Here is a 20753-nt window from a genome sequence, read left to right on the forward strand (position 1 = left end):
ACTCCTCTCAGGCTTCTGTTGTTTTCAGCCCTCTGTATCTGCTATGAGCCTCCTTTTTTTCCCCTTATCCAATCCTCTATATCCCTTGACATCCAGGGTTTCCTGGACTTGTTGGCCCTACCCTTCACCTTTTATGGGAACATGTTGGCCCTGAACATGCTCTCTTTCCCTTTTGAATGACTCCCATTGGTCTAATGTAGGCATTCCTACAAGCAGCTGCTCCCAGTCCACTTTGGCCAGATTCTGTCTTGTCTTCTATTGAAATCGCCCTACCTGCAATTCAGGACCCTTATTTCCAGTCCATCATTGTCCTTTTCCATGGTTACCTTAAATCTTACAGACTTATGGTCATTATCCCCAAAATGCTCCCCTACTTCTAGCACTTGTCCGGCTTGATTCCCTAAGATCACCCCTCTTAGCCTTCTACCTCTTACCTTAAATCTATGCCCCCTGGTTATTGACCCCTCTACTAATGGAAAAAGTGCCTTCCCATCCACCCTATCTATACCCTTCATAATCTTATACACCTCTATCAGGTCCCCTCTCAACCCTTGCTACTCCAAGGAAAACAACCCCAGCCTATCCAATCTTTCCTCATAGCTCAGACCCTCCAGCCCAGGCAGCACCCTGGTAAAACTTCTTTGCACCCTCTCCAGTGCAATTACATCCTTCCTATAGAACTGCATGCAGTACTCCGGTTGTGGCCTAACCAGCGTTTTATACAGTTCCAGCATAATTTCCCTGCTCTTATGTTCTATGCTTTGGCTAATAAAGGCAAGTATCCCATATGCCACCTTAACCACCTTGTCTACCTGTGCTGCTGCCTTCAGGGATCTGTGGATATGCACACCGAGGTCTCTCTGATCTTCAGTACTTTCCAGGGTCCTACCATTCATAGTGTAATCCCTTGACTTTTAGCCCTCCCCAAGTGCATAACCTCTCTCCTCTTTTCCGGGTTGAATTCCATTTGCCGCTGCTCTGCCCACCTGACCGGTCCACCGATATCCTCCTGCAGTTTACGGCTACCCGCCTCGCTATTTACCACCATACTAATTTTTGTGTCATCCGCGAACTTCTTGATCATACCCACTACATTTAAGTCCAAGTCATTTATATACTGCACAAAGTCACTCAGCATCTTGACTTGGAAATATGTTGCTGTTCTTTTACTGTCGCTGGGTCAAAATCATGGAACTCCCTAACAGCACTGTGGGTGTACCTAGACCACATGGACTGCAGTGGTTCAAGAAGGCAGCCTTCTCATGGGCAACTAGGGATGGGCATTAAATGCTGGCCCAGCCAGCGAAGCCCGCATCCCGTGAATGAATAAAAAAGACACAATTGAAAGTCAGCACTGTGTGCTGATGGAATCGGTGCAGAATATTGTTACCTCTAGACACTGGCGCCTGAAACTCCATATTGTATACAGAAATGCAAATTAAATACTTAACCATAACTTGCTGAATGTCAGTTGTTAAGCTATCCACAATCTCGAGCTGTTTTTGATCCTTTTTTTTTTTAATTGGAATTGCTGGACACTGGCATCTGCAAAATGGCTTCTGATGTGAGAGATAAATCTGACTCCATTGGCTGTTGGCAGCCACTGGGCATGTCTGCCACGGATAAGGAGCTGGAATTTTCATGGTAAATGCCAAAATCAGATTTGCTGACACATTACCAGGTAACCATTCAATACTTTTTTTTTTTCAGCCTTTCTGTGCTCTCACTAACCAGTGGGGCCCAATATAGTGCATCTGTATTATCTTTATTCTTTCCTGGGATGTGGGCATTACTGATGAGGCCAGTTTTTGTTGCCCATCCCTAATTGTGAAGGTAGTGGTGATCTGCTATCTTGAATCGCTGCAGTTCATCTGGTATAACTACACTTGGTGCTTTTAGGGAGTTCCAAGTTTTTGACACCATGATAATGAAGGAATGGTGAAATAGTTCCAAGTCAGGATGGTGTGTGCCTTGAGGGGAACTTGTAGATGATGATGTTCACGTGAGTCTGCTGTCTTTGTCCTTCTAGGTGTTAGAGATCACAGGTTTGGAGGTAATACATACTGCTGTCAATGTGGGACAGTAGTGGAGGGAGTGAATATTTTAAGGTGATGGATGGTGTGCTGGTTAAGCAGGTTGCTTTGTCCTGGATGGTGTCCAGCTTTGAACGATGTTGGAGCTGTACTCCTGGGCTCAGTGAGCCTATCGGCAGCAAACGTGGCAAAGAAACAACCAGTGATTGAAGGAGCTTCTTGCAGAATCTGTTACTTTATCGTAAATGAGGTGACTTTTCTCTTGTTGCCCCTGTGATTGTTTTTTTGGGGGGGTTCTCAGGTGTGAATTTGCTCACCACCTTTCTCCACAACCGCCCACACACACACACACCCCTCCTATTTTGAAACTTGCAGAGATGTCCTGGGGCTGAGATGATGGGTCTCCCAACAACCACAACCATCTTGCTTTGCACTGGGTATGACTCCAACCAGAGAAGAGTTTTTCCCCCTGGTTCCAGTTGACTTCAATTTTTCTGGGGCTGCTTGCTGCCTTGATGTCGAGGGCAGTCGCCTTCATCTTGCCTCTTGAATTTAGCTTTTTTTGTCCATGTTTGAACCAAGGCTGTAAATGAAGCCAGGAGCCGATTGACCCTGATGGAACCCAAACTGATCATTGCTGAGCAGGTTTTTGCTGTGTAAGTGCCACTTGATAGCACTGTCGATGACACCTTCCATCACTTTGCTGATGATTGAAAGTAGACTGGGGTGTGAATTGTCCAGTTTGAATTTGTCCTTTTTGTGGACTGGGCAAGTTCCTACTTTGTCAGGTAGATGCCAGTGTTGTAGCTTGGCTAGTGTGTGGCTATTTCTGGAGCTCAGGTCTTCAGTGTTACCAACAAATCAAATTGGCAAAGGTAGCCTTGAGGGTGAGTTCATGGGATTACGTTCAAAACAGTTTCTTGGAATACATTCTGGAACCAACAAACTATTTTAGACCAGTAATGTGTAATGAGACAGGATTAATTAATGATCTCATAGTAAAGGATTCTTTTAAGCAAAAATGTTGATAACATGATAGAATTTCAGATTCAGTTTGAATGTTAGAAACTTGAGTCTGAAATTAGTATTTTAAACTTCAACTAAACAGGGGTAAGAAGACAGTTGGCTAAAGTGAAATAGGGTAGGTGGGATAGGTTAAAAGGTAAGACAATAGAGAAGCAGTGACAGGCATTTAAGGAGATGTTTCATAACTATTAACAAAGATGTTTTCCATTGAGAAGGATTTACTATCTGTGGCTAGCCAAGGAAGTTAAGGATGGTATCAAATTGAAAGAAAAGAAGTTCAGTGCTGCAAAGATTACTGGTAGGCTAGGAGATTGGGAACATTTTAGAAACCAGTTAATCATTACTAAAACTAAAATAGAGGATGAAATTAAAATGAGGAAACCAGCAAAAAATATAAAAACAGGTACATGTATAGAAAAAAGGAAGAAAGTAAAGATTGGTCCCTTAAGAGGATGAGACTGGGGAATGAATAATGGAAAACAAGGAAATGGCAGATACTTTGAACAAATATCTTGTATCTGTGTTCACAGTAGAAGACTCAAAAAGCATCCCAAGATCTTAAATCAAGAGGCAAAAGGGAGGGGCCCCAAGGGTCAGTGTGGGACCCTTGTTTTTCCTGATATATACCTTGGTGTACAGGGTGAAATTTTAAAATTTGTGGATGATACAAAACTTGGAAAAGTTGTGAATTGAGGAGGATAGTTGGTGGAATGGGCAGAAAAGTGGCAGATGAATTTCAGTGCAGAGAAGTGTGAGGTGATTAATTTTGGTAGGAGAATCCTGGAGAGACGATATAAAGGACACAACTCTGAAGTGGGTGTAAGGGCAGAGGTTGCAGATGCTTCAGCCATGCCTTTTGCACGCTTCCCCATGAGGATGGGGATCATTGTGGAGCCGCCTTCTCCCGCTAGTATACAAATCAATGCAAACACAGTATAAGTTGGCATCCAGGAATAGTTAAATTATACACTCTCTTTGCTTTAAAATTGCAGGTCTTGTGTGTCAATGGGACCCAGAAATCGTTCAGTTGGAGCTGCTGCCAAAAGCCAGGTAGGAAGAGCTCGGTGCCTCCTTCTTTACAAAGAGTTTAAAAAATTCTAAGAGAAAGTGCTTTTAGCATATAATTGCAGCATAACTAATGTAGCTGTTGTCCTGGGTGTATAAGTCAACCAGTGTTGTAAATAATATTGTGATTCTCCCTCCCCATGCAAACCCCCTGCCCCCGTCCCAAATCCAAAAGAATTAAGCGGAGATTACTGAGAAATCTATCAAGGGTCGCCTTCCCTTGTAAAAGTTTTCTATCCAAATCTATGAGAAGACAATGATAAGATATTAAAGGGTGATAAAGTATCCTGAATCTTTGGGTCATCTGACAGCCACAATTAATGATATAAGAAGTCATGGTCTTGTATTCTGATAGCAGGGAGAACATGCAGTTTGTATGAACCGCACTCAGCACTTTCTGAAGCCACTGATCCTAATTCCTGGTTGATTTGAACCAGGTAGGTTTAAACATAAGTGTTGACCTTCACACCAGGCAGACGTGTGCTACCAGACAAAACTACCATCAATTGTTGTAAAAACCTGTCTAGCTCACTGATGTCCTTTAGGGAAGTCCTTACCTGGCCTGGCATATATTTGACTTCAGACCCTCAGCAATGTGGTTGACCCTTAACTGCTCCCTGAAATGACCTACCAAGCCATTCAGCTCAAGGGCAATTAGGGATGGGCAGCAAATACTGGCCTCACCAGCAACACCCATATCCCATAAAAGAAGAAAAATTAGAAAAGCAAGACAACTGGCAAAATACCTGAATCTACTGTGTCCAAAAAACATAACGGACAACATGAGCAGAAAAGTACTCTGAAATGTTGCATTAGTTGTAATTCAAATATACAGTTGCACATTAATTTAACTGTACATTGCCATTCTATTTTTGATTAGAACTTTTTTACCTTTTGTATATGGTAAACACCTGCTTGAAAACTGACCCATAGAAATCAGAGGAGAAGGTAACAATACAGAGTGGCATTTAACCATAAGAATTAGGAGCAGGCGTCGGCCATTCACGCCTTTGAGCCTGCTCCGCCATTCAAGAATATCAAAGGTTGTGGCCTGACCTCCCCTTTCCTGCCTTGCCCCCATAACCCTTGACTCCCTTGACAGTCAAAAATCTTCTAATTCAACTTTGAATATATTCAATGACCTAGCCTGCACTGCTCTCTGTGGAAGAGAATCCCAAAGACTAACTATCTGTCAGATGAAATTCCTCCTCTTTGTCTTAAATAGGCGATCTTTTATCTTGAATGTGTGACCCCCTAGTTCTAGATTCCCCCACGAGAGAAACACCCTCCTAGTATCTACCCTCAGATGCTTATATGTTTTAATAAGATCATCTCTTGTTCTTCTAAACTCCAATGAGCATAGGCCTAACGCAAGTAATAGGAGCAGTAGACCGTATGCCTGCTCTGCCCTTCAATACATTCGTGGCTGACCTTGGACTTCAACTCCATTTTCCTGCCCACTCCCAAATCCCTTAATTTCCTGCGAGACTAAAAATCTGTCTATCCCAGCCTTAAATGTATTCAACAATGAAGCATCCTTAACCCTCTGGGGTAGAGAATTCCAAAGATTCACAACCCTTTGAGTGAAGTCATTTCTCCTCATCTCAGTTCTAAATGATTGGCTCATTTATCCTGAGACTCTGTCCCTGTGTTTTAGACTCCCCAACAGGTGGAAACAATCTCTGAGCATCAGACCCCCTCAGAATGTTGTAGGTTTCAATGAGATTGCCTCTCATTCTTCTAAACTCCAAAGAATATAAGCCCAATTTAGCCTTTCAACCTTACATCATAGGGTAACCTGCTCAACCTTTCCTCACAAGGGAAACCCCTCATCCCAGGTATTAACTGAGTGAACGTGATCCTAATGCAAGTATATCCCTCCTTAAGGAAAGAGACCAAAATTGTATAAAGTACTCCAGATGTGGTCTCGCCAGTGCCCTGTACAGTTGTGGCAAGATTTCCCTACTTTTATACTCCATCCCCTTTGCAATTAAGGTCAACATTCCCTTTGCCTTCCTAATTGCTTGCAGTACCTGCAAGCTGATTTTTTTGTGATTCATGTACAAGGACACCCAGATCTCTCTGAACTGCAGCATTCTGCAGTGTCTCTCCCATTTTAAATAATATTCTGCTTCTCTATTTTTCCTGCCTAGTGGACAACCTCACATTTTCCCACATTATAATCCTGTCAATGTTTTGCCCACTCACTTATCTATATCCCTTTTGCGATCTGTTTGTATTCTCCTCACAACTTGCTTTCTACCTAACTTGTTGTATCATCAGCAAATTTGGCTTCAATACAGTCGGTCCTTTCATCCAAGTCATCAATATAGATTGTAAATAGCTGAGGCCCCAGCACTGATCTCTGCGGCAATCCACTCGTTCTAGTTACAGTTTACCAACCTGAAAATTACCCACTTATTCCAACACATTTCCTGTTAGTTAGCCAATCCTCTATCAATGTTAATATATCACTTCCAGCACCAGTGAGCTCTTATTTTGTGCATTACCCTTTCATGTGGCACCCTATTGAATGCCTTTTGGAAAACCAAATCTACTGGTTTCCTTTTATCCATGCTTGTTACATCGTCAAATAAATCTGCTAAATTTGTCAAACATTATTTCCCTTTCTGCCTGATTACATTGAGATTTTGTAAGTGTCCTGCTACTTTTTTTGTTCTTTCATGGGATTTGGATGTTGCTGACAGTGCCAGCGTTTGTTGCCATCCCTAATTGCACTTAAACTGGATGGCTTGTTGGGCCATTTCAGGGGACAGTTAAGAGTCACGGCATTGCTGTGGGTCTGGAGTCACATGTAGGCCAGACAGAGGAAGGGTGACAGATTTCTTTCCATAAAAGGCATTAGTAAACTGAGACTAGCTTTATATTCCCGATTTATTAATCTAATTCAAATTCCGCCAGCTGCCGTGATGGGATTTAAGCCCGTGTACCCCAGAACACTAGCCTGTGCTTCTGGATTACTAGTCCAGTGACATTAGCACTACACAACCGACTCCCCCATCTCTTAATAGTGGATTCCAGCATTTTCCCAATGACAGATGTTAGACTAACTGGCCTACAATTTCTTGATTTCTGTCTCCCTCCTTTCTTGAATTGTGGTTTTACTTTTGCAGCTTTCCAATCCACTGGGATTTCTCTAGAATCTAGATCATTTTGGAAGATTACAATCGATGTGTCTACTACATCTGCAGGCACTTCCTTTTAAGACCCTAGGATGCATCGGGCCTACAGGATTTGTCAGTCCTTAGTTCTCTAGTGATTGTTTTAAGTTCCTCCCTCCCTTTGCTTCTTGATTTCCTGCAATTCTTGAGATACTTTGTGTCTTCTACTGTGAAGACAAATACAAAATACTTATTCAAAGTTCGAGTATTGCTGTAAGGAGACATGCTGTTGAAGCTTTTTGTCTTGCACTCATCAGGACAGAAGCAAGAATACCAAATTTCAAAGAGAGCAACATTTATACTGCATGAGCAAAGGATATTGATTGGTTGGTATTGACTTTGGTCGAGGCATTGCCAATGAAAATGCACTAGGGAACAGTTATCCTCCAAGTTTTTGATTAAATTCAAAAAAGGCAAGTCGATGCTGGTTGAGTCATTGCCGTGGGAAATGCACCAGAGAACAGTTTCAATTAAACAAAAGCATGCAGGACAAAAGCTGTAATGCCTGGGCAGACACAATGTGTCCATCCATGTCCCTTCATGGTCTTTCTCCTCCCTATCTCTGTAATATCTTCCGACACCAGTGATAGCTGTGCTCCTCTAATTCTGGCCCCTTGAGTATTCCTGATTTTAATTGCTCCAACATTGATGGGTCATGCCTTTATCTACCTAGGCCCCTCTCTAAATCTCTTGGTCTCTCTAGCTCTCTTTCTCTTTAAAGATGCTCCTTAAACCAACCTCTGAACAAGCTTTAAGACAATTCTCTAATATTGTCCTCTGTGGCTTGGTGTCAAATTTTGCTTTATTAAGCTTCTGTGAAGCACCGTAGGATATTTTATTACACTAAAAATATAAATACTGCTGGTAGTATTATTTGTGGTGTCCCCTGCACCATCAGCGCAAGACAGTTAGTTCAATGTTTTATCCAAAACTTAGCATCTCTGGCAATGAAGCATTGAGTGCTCCATGGGAATATGTAAAATGGGCCTTGAAGTCACAGCTGTGATGTAAGACTACTATCAAATGTGTAAAACTGAGACAAGTCTGGTGATAAGAGGTGCTGAGCTGGACAAAAAAATGAATATTCAGTATTTTGCCCTAAATTGGTGTCTCTGCATAGCCATAATTTTAAAGCAAGAAAGCAGAGGAGTCTTACCCTGACTCCTTAAACTTCAGCCCTACTTCCAAGTTGCAGCCAGCAACTGGACTGAATGAGGTAATTGTCAAAGGCAATAGTCAGGATCTGCAAGATCATGCAAGTTACTATTGAGGGAGCAATTGTCCCTGGTCTTCCCTAAGTTATGTTTGTTATTAGAGAAAAATCTGAGTGATAATGAAAGAGGCAAAGTGCAAAGATTATGGGCACCTCGTTTCAAATTCTGACTTTTAAGTTCTAATATAGCTGAGTGAGGTGCCAAACTATCTATCATCAATAAATATCCATCTTCATTCGCTCCTACTTGCTAATTGCAACTGTCTTGTCATCTATTTATATCCAGATGATTTTTATAAAACTATTACTTTAACTTCCTCCCTTCTCTTTTTTAAAAATAAGAGGCTGATTCACAAAATTGCTATGAATACTGATAAATTATGCTGATTTTGGGCCTGACTTTGTGCTATTTTCTTTAAAACATTGTTTTAAAATTCAGAGCCACTATTACTGCAAGATGCAGTATTTCACTAAGTCTCTGGTGATTGGCATTTCATAAAATGTTGACAATCACACTTAGGTAAGTGCATCGTCTGGTATCCTGGTGATCCCCATGGGTCAGGAAAGTTGCACTTCAAGCTCTGCACTGTGCTGCAGTGGCAGAAGGGAATTTATAATTGGGCATCAACACCTGTTTTAAGAGAGAAAAAGTCAAGAATCCCATTTCTGTTAGCTGTCTGCCTCCAAGTGTGTCTGTGTGCTGATAGGCACTGATGGATTTGTGTACACAATTACCCTGGTTATTTTGATCCTTTCAACTAATTGCACTACATTTTGAAATTGTAAAACAACTAACTGTCCATTCCTTTACAAGAGTTAACGTAACTAGCATTAGAAATACCTGATCCTGTACAAAATCTTAAACATAGTTTATGATGAAATTGGAACCAGACCAAGTTGCACCTCATGTATAAAAACAAGAATTTGTTGCAGATTCATTCAAGAATTTTAAAAGTAGCAATAATTGTTAAAGTATTGAGAGTCAAGTTTTAACTTTTTTTAATAGCTGGTGTCCAATGTGAAAAACACTTTACAAGGATTTAAAAGGTTCCATGGCCGGGCTTTCACAGATCCATTTGTAAGAGCTGAACAATCCAAGCTTGGATATGAACTTGTCCAGATGTCAAATGGTACTACAGGTGTTAAGGTTAGTGTTATTTAATTCTGTAGTAACTGAAGTGCATGCTTTGCCATTAGAATGGAAATAAAGAAGTTGATGTCACTTGGTCTAGACACTCCCTTGTATGTTGTCATGGCTACATATTGGTGAGGTTTGATCGCCGAAAAGAGTTTAGAAGAAAAGCTCCTTTTTTCAATTTTCTATTTTGCCTAATCTATTTAGGTCATATGTTAATTTTTCAAAATAGAACTGAAATACCTTCAATAAAACAGGACAAGCGATTGCTGTCAGTGGTTCATATGTAATAGTTTTTATCCAGTGAAAGTTAAACATAACGTTTTCTTAGGGATAGTTAGTGAAAGCTTGCTCAAAATGCCTCCTCTACATGTGCATGCAGTCTAGTAAGCGCACAAAATATTCACAGGCCCATTGATAAATACCTCACCTGAGTGGCACCATGTTCTGCAGTCATTGCTGTAAAGTAGTCAGTTGTGAAATACTTCTAATTTGTTAATGTGTTTTCTAATTAGAGACCCCAGGTGCCCCCGGATAGAATCGAACACCCAAGTTTGCTCAGTGGATCTCCATGCCTGTTAAGCAGCTTTTAAATATGTATTTCCTTCAGTTTGTTAGACTCTAAAGCACCATACCTTAAGATGACTAGTGTAGCCTCCCAACCTCTCCATTGCCACTCTTAATGTGGCTGCACAAAATTAGCATAGCATTCAGTGTCTCTCAACCAAGGGTCATCTGCCCAAGATTGTAAACTTGTCATGGAGGGATGCATGTCTGCATATCCTTTCACTATGTGGTAGGTGCACATTTCAAGCCATATCAGCAGTAATCATCTGGTGGCTCAACTAGTTAAGGCATTGATTAACTGAGCAGTGTAGACCAAGAATGTCCCAAGTTAAATCATCAGTCTGCCAAGTTAGTTGATTTAGACAAGACTGCAGTAGGGATACCATTGCTGACCTTGATGCTTTGAAAGGGAGAAATCAGTGATTTGTTCTTGGGTGACCTCCTGATGGAATTGCATATCTTAACATCAGATAGGACTCCAGGCAAAAAAACCTCGCATGAAAAATGGCCACCTACCTTGGACATCACTGGGGGCCTGGTACCAAGAAATGGCTGCTGGGTTTCCCTGCATTCTAATAACGACTGTTTGAAAAGTACTTCACTGGCTACGAAGTGCTTTTGGGCTTTATGAAATGCCAACATTTTAAGTGCAAACCCTTTTTTCCCTCTGTCAGTTGTTTCCTGACACCTATTTGTGCGATTTTTAAAGAACAGCAAACACTTCCAATCAAGATGCGTTTTTCAAATAAAAGAATTTTGCTAAGATAATAATTTTTTTAAAATTCTTGTTTTCATTTTTGTTTTAAAAGGTTTTGTACATGGAAGAGGAGCGATGCTTTAGTGTAGAGCAAGTGACAGGAATGTTGATGACTAAACTGAAAGAAACAGCTGAAACTGCACTGAAGAAACCAGTCCTGGATTGTGTAATATCAGTAAGTGGTCAAAGAACTATTAATTTGTGCAATATAATATGTAGTAGTTTGTTTTGGACAGGTGCCATTTCTTTTGTTGATCTTCTGTGTACTTTCTATAGGTTCCATGTTTCTACACAGATGCTGAGAGGAGGTCAGTAATGGATGCTGCACAGATTGCAGGGCTCAACTGTTTACGGCTAATTAATGAAACCACTTCAGGTAATGGCTAAATGCTTTTTGGGTATGAAGAAACATTTTTTTATTATTATGGAAGAGAGTACTGGATTAATCTGCTGATTTGCACTAAAACAAAAGTATATTGCTGCAGTTTGAGGAGAAATGTAAACCGGTCTGTTCTCTTAGTGAGAATAGGATTCAAACCATTGACCTGCCTAACATATAGAATTACTAACCCATTGCAACCTGTACAAATAATAACGAATGCCAGAGAGTAACACAGCATTCATCTAGCTTTTGTTAAATAATATAAATAACAATCTTACATTGCCTTTTCAAGTTTATTAAGGAACATAGTGTTTCACATGCAATCAATTAATTCTTGAAATGTTGTGTAGGCTAAGAGCAATCATTTTAGCATGTAGCAAGGTTGCACAACAGCAATTAGATGATTATTTAATCTGATTTTGGTGGTCGAGGAAAGAATTGGTCAATAGAGCACAGCTCCAGCAGTGACATGTGGAGTCTTTAATATTGACTGGTCTAGTGTCTCAACTGAGGGACAACACTATTTGGCATGTAGCATTCCCTCAGTACTGCTTTGGATGTTAGTTTTGGTTCTGTGCCCTAGAGTGGAACTTGCACCCGCAACTCAAATCTTTGGCATTTCATTCCTCGGTTGACTTCCAGTAACCTTCTTGATTATATGGTTGATATTATGGCCATTAAAAAAAGTTATCCATGACTTTAATCTGTCTATCGCAAGAGAGAAGCTGTCTCTGTGTAGGTTAATGTGAGTAGGATTGTTTCAGTAAAGCATTAAGGAGTTCTAATAATTTCAAAAGTGCCAGAACTTGTGATAAAACACCTTGTAACCAATTTTTCAAAAGATCATTCGAAACCTTTCACAATGTACATATTAGTGGCCTTGCATCCAAAAGCTCAATTTATCTTAATTTTTGGAGTCCTGCTAGAAATTCTCAATGGTAGTTAATTCGTCATGAGGCCAGTTTTGTGGGCAGACCTGCTTCTAGAGTGATGTTTTTAAAACTAGCGTAAAAGAACATGCGAGATAGAGTTGCGCTGAATACAATTCGCACTTAAAATTCTTTTGCATCAGTTGCTCCAAAGAAACCAGCGTGGTTAAGCAGAAGCTCTAGGCCATGCTTCTTTTTCTCTCAAAGGCAGGCACTAGTGCTTGGGTACAATCTTATGGCATCCATTGTCCCCTGGTCTTTTAGCCGAGGTGGCATAGTGGTATTGTCACTGACTAGTATTCCAGAGACCCAGGGTAATGCTCTGGGTCTCCCATCACAGCAGATGATGAAATTTAAATTCAATAAAAATCTGGATGTATAAGTCTGATGATGACCATGAAACCATTGCTGATTGTTGGAAAAACCCATCTGGTTCACTAATGTCCTTTAGGAAGGAAATCTGCTGTCCTTACCTGGTCTGGCTCCACAGCAATGTGGTTGACTCTTAATTGCCCTTGGTGCAATTAGAGATGGGCAATAAATGCTGGCCTAGCTATCAATGCCCACGTCTCATGAATGAATTTTTAAAAATGTATATAATAGGGAACAGCAGCAGACTAGGCAACGACAGATCCTATTGCAAAATCCACATTTGTGTGCAGTTTCTAGTAATGATCCTTGATTTGGAGATCAAGAAATGTTTCCCTCCTTAGTCTAAGAGCACTGTGTCCAATGGTAACACTAGGCTGAAATGTCTTTTCCAGCATTTTTCAATTTATGCTTCTGAAGGGGAAATGTGGCCATATACTCTCACGCTTCAGTACATTCTAATTTTATTGTTTTGTTGATTTTCCATGCTGTATTTAAAATTTACTTCCTTTGACTATTGTGGAGTTACAGCTATTTTTTTTATATGCAGTTGCACTTGCTTATGGGATATATAAACAAGACCTGCCAGCCCCTGAGGAGAAACCAAGGAATGTTGTTTTTGTTGATTTGGGACATTCAGCATTTCAGGTTTCAGCCTGTGCATTCAATAAGGGAAAACTAAAGGTAAGATGAGGCAGAATTTTAAAGCATGTGAAGTCTCATTTGATATTTGTGGAACAAGTTTAAGCAATGCAAGTACTCAAAATCTATTACTTAATGAGGGCTTCTTGAATAAAAGAGAAGCTGCTTCACTTTGGTCTTAATTCTGTTGCATAAAGATCTTGCTCTCAGAAATAATCAACCTTTTAAGGTGGTTCTAGTCTGAATTTAGTCATTACTTTAACTTAAGTAAAGCTCTAAAGGTCATTTCTTGCTTCACTGACTAGCATAGTGCAGTGATGTAGGTGTTCTATAGTTGAAAAGTGATTCCAGTGTCTTCTTTATCTCAGCACTGTACTGGTGATCTAAAGGAAATATTGTAAGTTTAAATAGTGACTAAATTCAGACTAAAACCACTTCATTAAACAATCTTATTTATTTATGCAATAGAATAATTTGAAAAGGCCACTACAGAACTGTCATTATATGCTGGTCGGTTTATTTCATGTTTTCCCTTTTCCTTTTTCACATGGACATGCATAAATGTTGTTTCTGGAACTATTTAGCAACTATAATCAATGCATCTATCTCTGCATTTCAAGCAGTGTATCACCAAGATCAATATCGTTGGCTATTTGGCAGTCCACAACGGAAATGAGGGCCTACATTTTTTATCACCATGGCTCCCACAAATTATTAATTCTTGTAACAAAGCATACACCAATCAATGATTAAACTCTTTAACAGCTGCAGTCTTTGTGCCTGTGCTGTGATTGGTTTAGAATCATGGTTTGTGGCCTGTGTAAAATATTAACAGAATCTTGCAGTTTATGTAACTGCATGGTGTACTGGAATTATAGCCACAATCTTATCCTGTGGTTTCACATGAACTTCTAATCTACACTGTTTTTCTTAAAACAGCATTGCACAGTGCCAAGTGTTCCAGTTCTTTAAGTGTTTGTAGCAAAACCACTTACCATGTTGACAAGTTAGACATGCAATGTCTGTACTGGTTGAGATTTCTTTTCTCCAACACACAGCCACACATAAAAGCAAAATAAATGAAAGTGTGTTTGTTTGATCGATGTCAAATTTCATTAGTTATATTTTGGCAGTCACCAAAATTGGTGTAATAAAGAATGACCACGGAGGTAAGAAAATTAATCTGTTTGCCTCCATGTACTGTCACGACTCAGTGCGCTGTAATATCAAGTCCCACTGTTCCCCGAGCTGCGACAAATGTGAAAAGGTTGACCAAACCACCAAATTGCCCCAATTCTACCTTACTGTTTAATTTAGGTTAACAGAATACGAGCACCAGATTTGTAAACTTAAGTAAATAATTGTTTATTGAACAAACTGTCGTTAACCAGTGGCAAAAGAAAGAAATATGAACTGCTAATTTCTAACTCTATAACCTAAACCCTAACCCTCCTTTAAACCCCTATATGTATGATATATATGTGTATGTATGTGTATATATATATATATACACATACACACACACACATCGATTTTAAGGGTGGGATAAAACAGTTCAGTAGCTCCAATTCCAGAGTACAGGATTCGATGGGTTGATTTTGTTCGATATCTTCCAAATTCCTTTTAGTTCGTATTGATGAAACAAGATGGTTTCCCAGCACTTTCAGTATTTAGTTCACTGGTTGAGCACTTGCCTTTCAATATCTCGAACAATGATTTTCTCCTTTGCCTCTTGACAGGGTTTTTCCGCAAGAGAGCAGGTTATAGAGATATGAGGAGAAAAAGCCAGCTAGCTATTATTGTGGGATTACTGGAATTTCCCACACAGGAGAAAGAGATTTTAGGTCTTGTTCCTTTTTGGGCTAGGAGTTATTCTGCTAAACTGCCCTCGCACGAACCCTGGTCACCTGGTCAGGAGTCAATTAAAACGGTGTTGCTTGGCAGCTCCAATGGTCTAGGACTCCTTTCTGGCACCATCCTGTCTTTCATTCTGTTCCAGGACTGCAACGTTGTATATATCTCTCATCCTGTTCCAGTGGACATGTCTTTCACATGCAGCCATTGTAATTTTAATCCACAGTCCAACAGAAAATAAAAAGATATGTTCCTTACAAAGCACATTCTTCTTCCAAATTACTCCAAACATGTGGTTCTGGCATTAAAACCTAATATTCTAATTGGTTATTTCTTGGTATAAAAATATGCAGTAGGTCACTCAGCATCTCTGGAAAGATAGATTATGATGTTTTGAGTGTCCAATCTTTGTTAAAACATATGAAGGTACACGTCTTAAAATCATAACTTGTTTTTATTTCATATTTCCAGCATGTACAATGTTTTTTCTCCTTGCCATTTAACTGTAGATTTATGTTGTCCTAGGTCCTTGCTAGTGCTTTCGACCCCTACTTGGGTGGAAGAAACTTTGATGAGATTCTGGTAAATCATTTCTGTGAAGAATTCAGTAAGAAGTACAAACTAGATGTTAAATCAAAGATCCGAGCCGTAATGCGGCTTTTCCAGGAATGTGAAAAGCTGAAGAAACTTATGAGTGCCAATGCATCTGACATACCAATGAATATTGAGTGTTTCATGAATGACATTGATGTTTCTGGATCATTGAACAGGTACAAAATAATGTTGAAGTTTCAGGATCCTTGTCCTGGTGGAGAATAAAATTTCCACTGTATTTTAGAGTAGAGACAGTCACCAATTTTTGCAAATATTAAATATACCTGTTGATTTATGATACCACATGATACAATGAATAACTAAGTGCTTTGGGGTTTTCATAAATGTTGAGATGAAACAGTTTTGCAAAGTTGAAAATTTTCCATGCGTATAAAGCCAAATATATTTTGAAGGACAATCTCAGACTTGCTGCTACTGAGTTGCTCATTTAATTATGACAAAACAATGCTGAATTCAATTTTTTATATATCATTCTTCAGGGTGTGGGCATTGTACGGCTAAGATTTATTACCCATCCCTAGTTGCCTTTAGAAGGTGGTGGTGGGCCTTCTTGAAACACAGGAGTCCACGTGGAAGTTGTCAAGGAAACTGGACTTTTTTAATTCATTCACGGAATGTGGGCTTCGCTGCCTGGGCCAGCATTTATTGCCCATCCCTAGCTGCCCTTAAGGTGGTGGTGAGCTGCCTCCTTGAACCGCTGCAGTCCATGTGGTGTAGGTACACCCACAGTGCTGTTAGGGAGGGGGAAGGAGGGAGTTCCAGGATTTTGACCCAGTGACAGTGAAGGAACGGTGATATATTTCCAAGTCAGGATGGTGAGTGACTTGGAGGGGAACTTCCAGGTGGTGGTGTTCCCATCTATCTGCTGCCCTTCCTCTTCTAGATGGCAATGGTTGTAAGGTGCTGTCTAAGGAGCCTTGGTGAATTCCTGCAGTGCGTTTTTTAGATGGTGTGCACTGCTGCTATTGTGCGTCGATGGTGCATGTTTGTGTGATGGTGTCAGTCAAGCAGGTTGCTTTGCATGGACAGTGTCAAGCTTCTTGAGTATTGTGGGAGCTGGCAAGTGGGGAGTATTCCATCACACTCTTGACTTGTGCTTTGTAGATGGTGGACAGGCTTTGGGGAGTCAGGAGGTGAGTTACTCGTCGCAGAATTCCTAGCCTCTGACCTGCTGTTGTAGCCACAGTATTCATATGGCTAGTCCAGTTCGGTTTCTGGTCAATAGTAACACTCTCTCTCTCTCTCTCTCTCTCTCTCTCTCTCTCTCTCTCTCTCTCTCTCTCTCTCTCTCTCTCTCTCTCTCTCTCCTCCTCCTCCCCCCCTCCCCCCCCCAGGATGTTGGCAGTGGAAGGGTTCAGTGATGGTAATGACATTGAACGTCATGGAGCGATGGTTAGATTCTCTCTTGTTGGAGATGGTCATTGCCCGGCACTTGTGTGCCGCGAATGTTACTTGCCATTTGTCGGCCGAAGCCTGGATATTGTCCAGGTCTTGCTGCATTTGGACGTGAACTGCTTCAGTATCTGAGGCATCGCGAATGGTGCTGAACATTGTGCAATCATCAGCAAACATCCCCACTTCTGACCTTCTGATGGAAAGAAGGTCATTGATGGAGCAGCTGAAGATGGTTGGACACTACCCTGAGGAACAGCTGCAGTGGAGCTGAAATGATTGACCTCCAGCAACCACAGCCATCGTCCTTTGTGCTAAATATGAATCCAACCAGTGGAGAGTTTTCCCCCTGATTCCCATTGACTCCAGTTTTGCCAGGCTCCTTGCTGCCACACTTAGTCAAATGCTGCCTTGATGTCAAGGGCAGTCACTCTCTTCTCACCTCAGGTGTTTGAACCATGGCTGTAATGAGGTCAAGACCTGAGTGGCCTGGGCGGAACCCAAACTTGGCATCAATGAGCAGGTTATTGCTAAGCAAGTGCCGCTTGATAGCACTGTTGATGACCCTTTACTGATGATTGAGCGTAGACTGATGGGGCAGTAATTGGCTGGGTTGGATTTGTCCTGCATTTTGTGCACAGGACATACCCGAGCAATTTTCCAAATTGCTGGATAGATGCCAGTGTTGTAGCTGTACTGGAACAGCTTGTCTTTTCCGGCACTTAGACCGGGTGGTCCGTCTGGTTTCATTCCTTTGTTTTTGTAAATTTGATATCCCCACCAGTTTGATACAACTGAGTGGCTTGCTAGGCCATTACAGAGAGCATTTAAGAGTCAGCCTATGGGCCTGGAGTCACATGTAGGCCAGACCAGGTAAAGATGGCAGACATTAGTGAACCAGATGGGTCTTTACCCAGCTTTACAATAATCGACAATAGTTTCATGGTCATTATTAGACTTTTAATTTTATTTTTATTGAATCCTCCACCATTTGCCGTGGTGGGATTCAATCCCAGACCCTCAGAGCATTACCCTGGTCTCTGGATTACTAGTCCAGCAACAGTACCTCTACACTATCCCACTGATTTAACCTGACCAGAGATTATATCACCTTGAATAACTGTTTAGTCAGCTCTGCTCTAGTTTGCTCTTTTAATATTAGTGGTTTCACAGTGGAAACAATCTACAAATGAAGGTTACAAAATGCAGGGGACTAAAGTAATTTTTCTATAATCTCTTGAAAGTGGGTGGATAGTTCACTGTTTTTACATGCTGTATAGCAGTGTAACATTTTCTCAAATATTAAAACTTTTCTATTTTGTCTTATTTAAAGGGCCCAGTTTGAAGAGATGTGCAGTACACTTTTGTCCAGAGTGGAGGCTCCTCTTCGCAGTATTATTGAACAAACCAGTGAGTAAACAAATTAATTCAGATTGATTTATTTTTTGAATTTTCTCAATTCAGTTTTTCTAATTATAAAATCATAGTAATTACAGTACAGCGAGAGACCATTCAGCTGATACAAAAGCAAAGTACAGCAGATGCTCGAAGTCTGAAGTAAGAACGTAAAATGCCGGAAATACTGAGGTCAGGCAGCATCTGTGGAGAGAAACCTTCAGCTCATCACATCTTATTCTTTTAACTCTAATCCCACTTCCTTAACCTTTCCTGTAACTTTTATATTCCTTTTCATAAGGAATACTTATCCATAAATACTTATCTAACAGTGGCAGAATCGGATAGAGTCAGCATGGATTTATGAAAGGGAAATCATGCTTAATAAATCTACTGGAATTTTTCGAGAATGTAACTAGTAGAGTTGATGAGGGGGAGCCAGTGGATGTGGTTTATTTGGACTTTCAGAAGGCTTTTGACCAAGTCCCACCTAAGAGATTGGGTGTAAAATTAAAGCGCATGGGATTGGGGGTAGTGTATTGAGATGGATAGAAAACTGGCTGGCAGACAGGAAACAAAGAGTAGGAATAAACGGGTCTTTTTCCGAATGGCAGGCAGTGACCAGTGGGATACCGCAGGGATCAGTGCTGGGACCCCAGCTATTCACAATATAAATGATTAAGATGACGGAACTAAATGTAATACCTCCACATTTGCAGATGACGCAAAGCTGGGTGGGAGGGTGAGATGTGAGGAGGATGCAGAGATGCTTCAGTGTGATTTGGAAAAGCTGAGTGAGTGGGCAAATGCATGGCGGATGCCGTATAATGTGGATAAATGTGAGGTTATCCACTTTGGTAGCAAAAACAGGAAGGCAGATTATTATCTGAATGGCTATAAATTGAGAGAGGGGAATGTGCAACGAGACCTGGGTGTCCTCATACACCAGTCACTGAAGGTAAGCATGCAGGTGCAGCAGGTGGTAAAGAAGGCAAATGGTATGTTGGCCTTCATAGTGAAAGGATTCGAGCACAGGAGCAGGGATGTCTTGCTGCAACCTGGAATATTGTGTGCAGCTTTGGCCTCCTTATCTGAGGAAGGATTCTCTTGCTATAGAGGGAGTGCAGCGAAGGTTTACCAGACTGATTCCTGGGATAGCGGGACTGACACATGAGGAGAGATTGAGTCGGTTAGGATTATATTCACTGGAGTTCAGAAGAATGAGGGGGATCTCATAGAAACCTATAAAATTCTAACAGGACTAGACAGGGTAGATGCAGGAAGGATGTTCCTGATGGTGGGGGAGTCCAGAGCCAGGCGTCACAGCTGAGGATACGGGGAAGACCATTTAGCACTGAGATGAGGAGAAATCTCTTCACCAGAGAGTGGCGAGCCTGTGGAATTCGTTACCACAAAGTAGTTGAGGCCAAAACATTGTATGTTTTCAAGAAGGAGTTAGATATAGCTCTTGGGGCGAAAGGGATCAAAGGATATGGGGAGAAAGCAGGAGCAGGCTATTGAGTTGGATGATCAACCATGATCATGATGAATGGCAGAGCAGGCTCGAAGGGCCGAATGGCCTGCTGTTGCTCCTATTTTCTATGTTATGTATAGAATGGGTCAGCCCCCATCTAAAGTAGCGCGTTCTGTTTTGGACACCTGCGGAAAGCCGTACAGGGGGTGCAGTGCATGTTCATCAGAATAATCAATTGGGAACAAGAGAAAATCATTCAGCTCCTGAAGTCTACTTTGCCATTCAGTTGGATCACAGCAGGTTTGCATTTCATTCTATTTACTCTGCTTTGCTTCATATTCCTGGATACCCCCGACCTAAACAGAAATTTTCTATAATTACATGAACAGATTATATTTTTCCTCATGTAGGATCGCAGTATAAACCTTTCTCCGATCAAAACTTTTCAACTTCGTTAAATTGTGAGAAAGGGTTGCATAAAAATCAGCTTGTATTCCAATGCATATAAAGAATTGAACAAGGGAACCAAAAGAAATAATTAAAAGTGAAATGGATTTGGTAGGGTAGATGCAGAGAATTTTTCTCTGGGTGGGGGAATCAAGAGCAAAGGGACATAATCTTGAAATTATAGTTAGACCACTCCAGGAGCATAATTAGGGAGCACTTTTCCACACAAGGTAATAAAAGTCTGGAGCGTTCTCCCAAAAGTGGATGCTAGGACGA

At 40.9% G+C, this 20753-nt stretch overlaps 1 protein-coding gene across 1 annotated transcript in view; it reads left to right on the forward strand.

Annotated features, from left to right (window-relative positions):
- Positions 1-20753, forward strand: part of LOC144685959 (heat shock 70 kDa protein 4-like) — a 67888-nt gene that overhangs the window by 13784 nt on the left and 33351 nt on the right. The window contains exons 2-8 of the mRNA XM_078551024.1: positions 4052-4109; positions 9526-9666; positions 11031-11153; positions 11255-11354; positions 13209-13342; positions 15680-15924; positions 18495-18571. Of these exons, the coding sequence (XP_078407150.1) occupies positions 4052-4109; positions 9526-9666; positions 11031-11153; positions 11255-11354; positions 13209-13342; positions 15680-15924; positions 18495-18571 (878 nt within the window). The remainder of the gene's footprint in view (positions 1-4051; positions 4110-9525; positions 9667-11030; positions 11154-11254; positions 11355-13208; positions 13343-15679; positions 15925-18494; positions 18572-20753) is intronic.

The sequence above is a fragment of the Cetorhinus maximus genome, chromosome 10 (genome assembly GCF_964194155.1).
Source record: "Cetorhinus maximus chromosome 10, sCetMax3.hap1.1, whole genome shotgun sequence".
Lineage (NCBI taxonomy): Eukaryota > Metazoa > Chordata > Chondrichthyes > Lamniformes > Cetorhinidae > Cetorhinus > Cetorhinus maximus.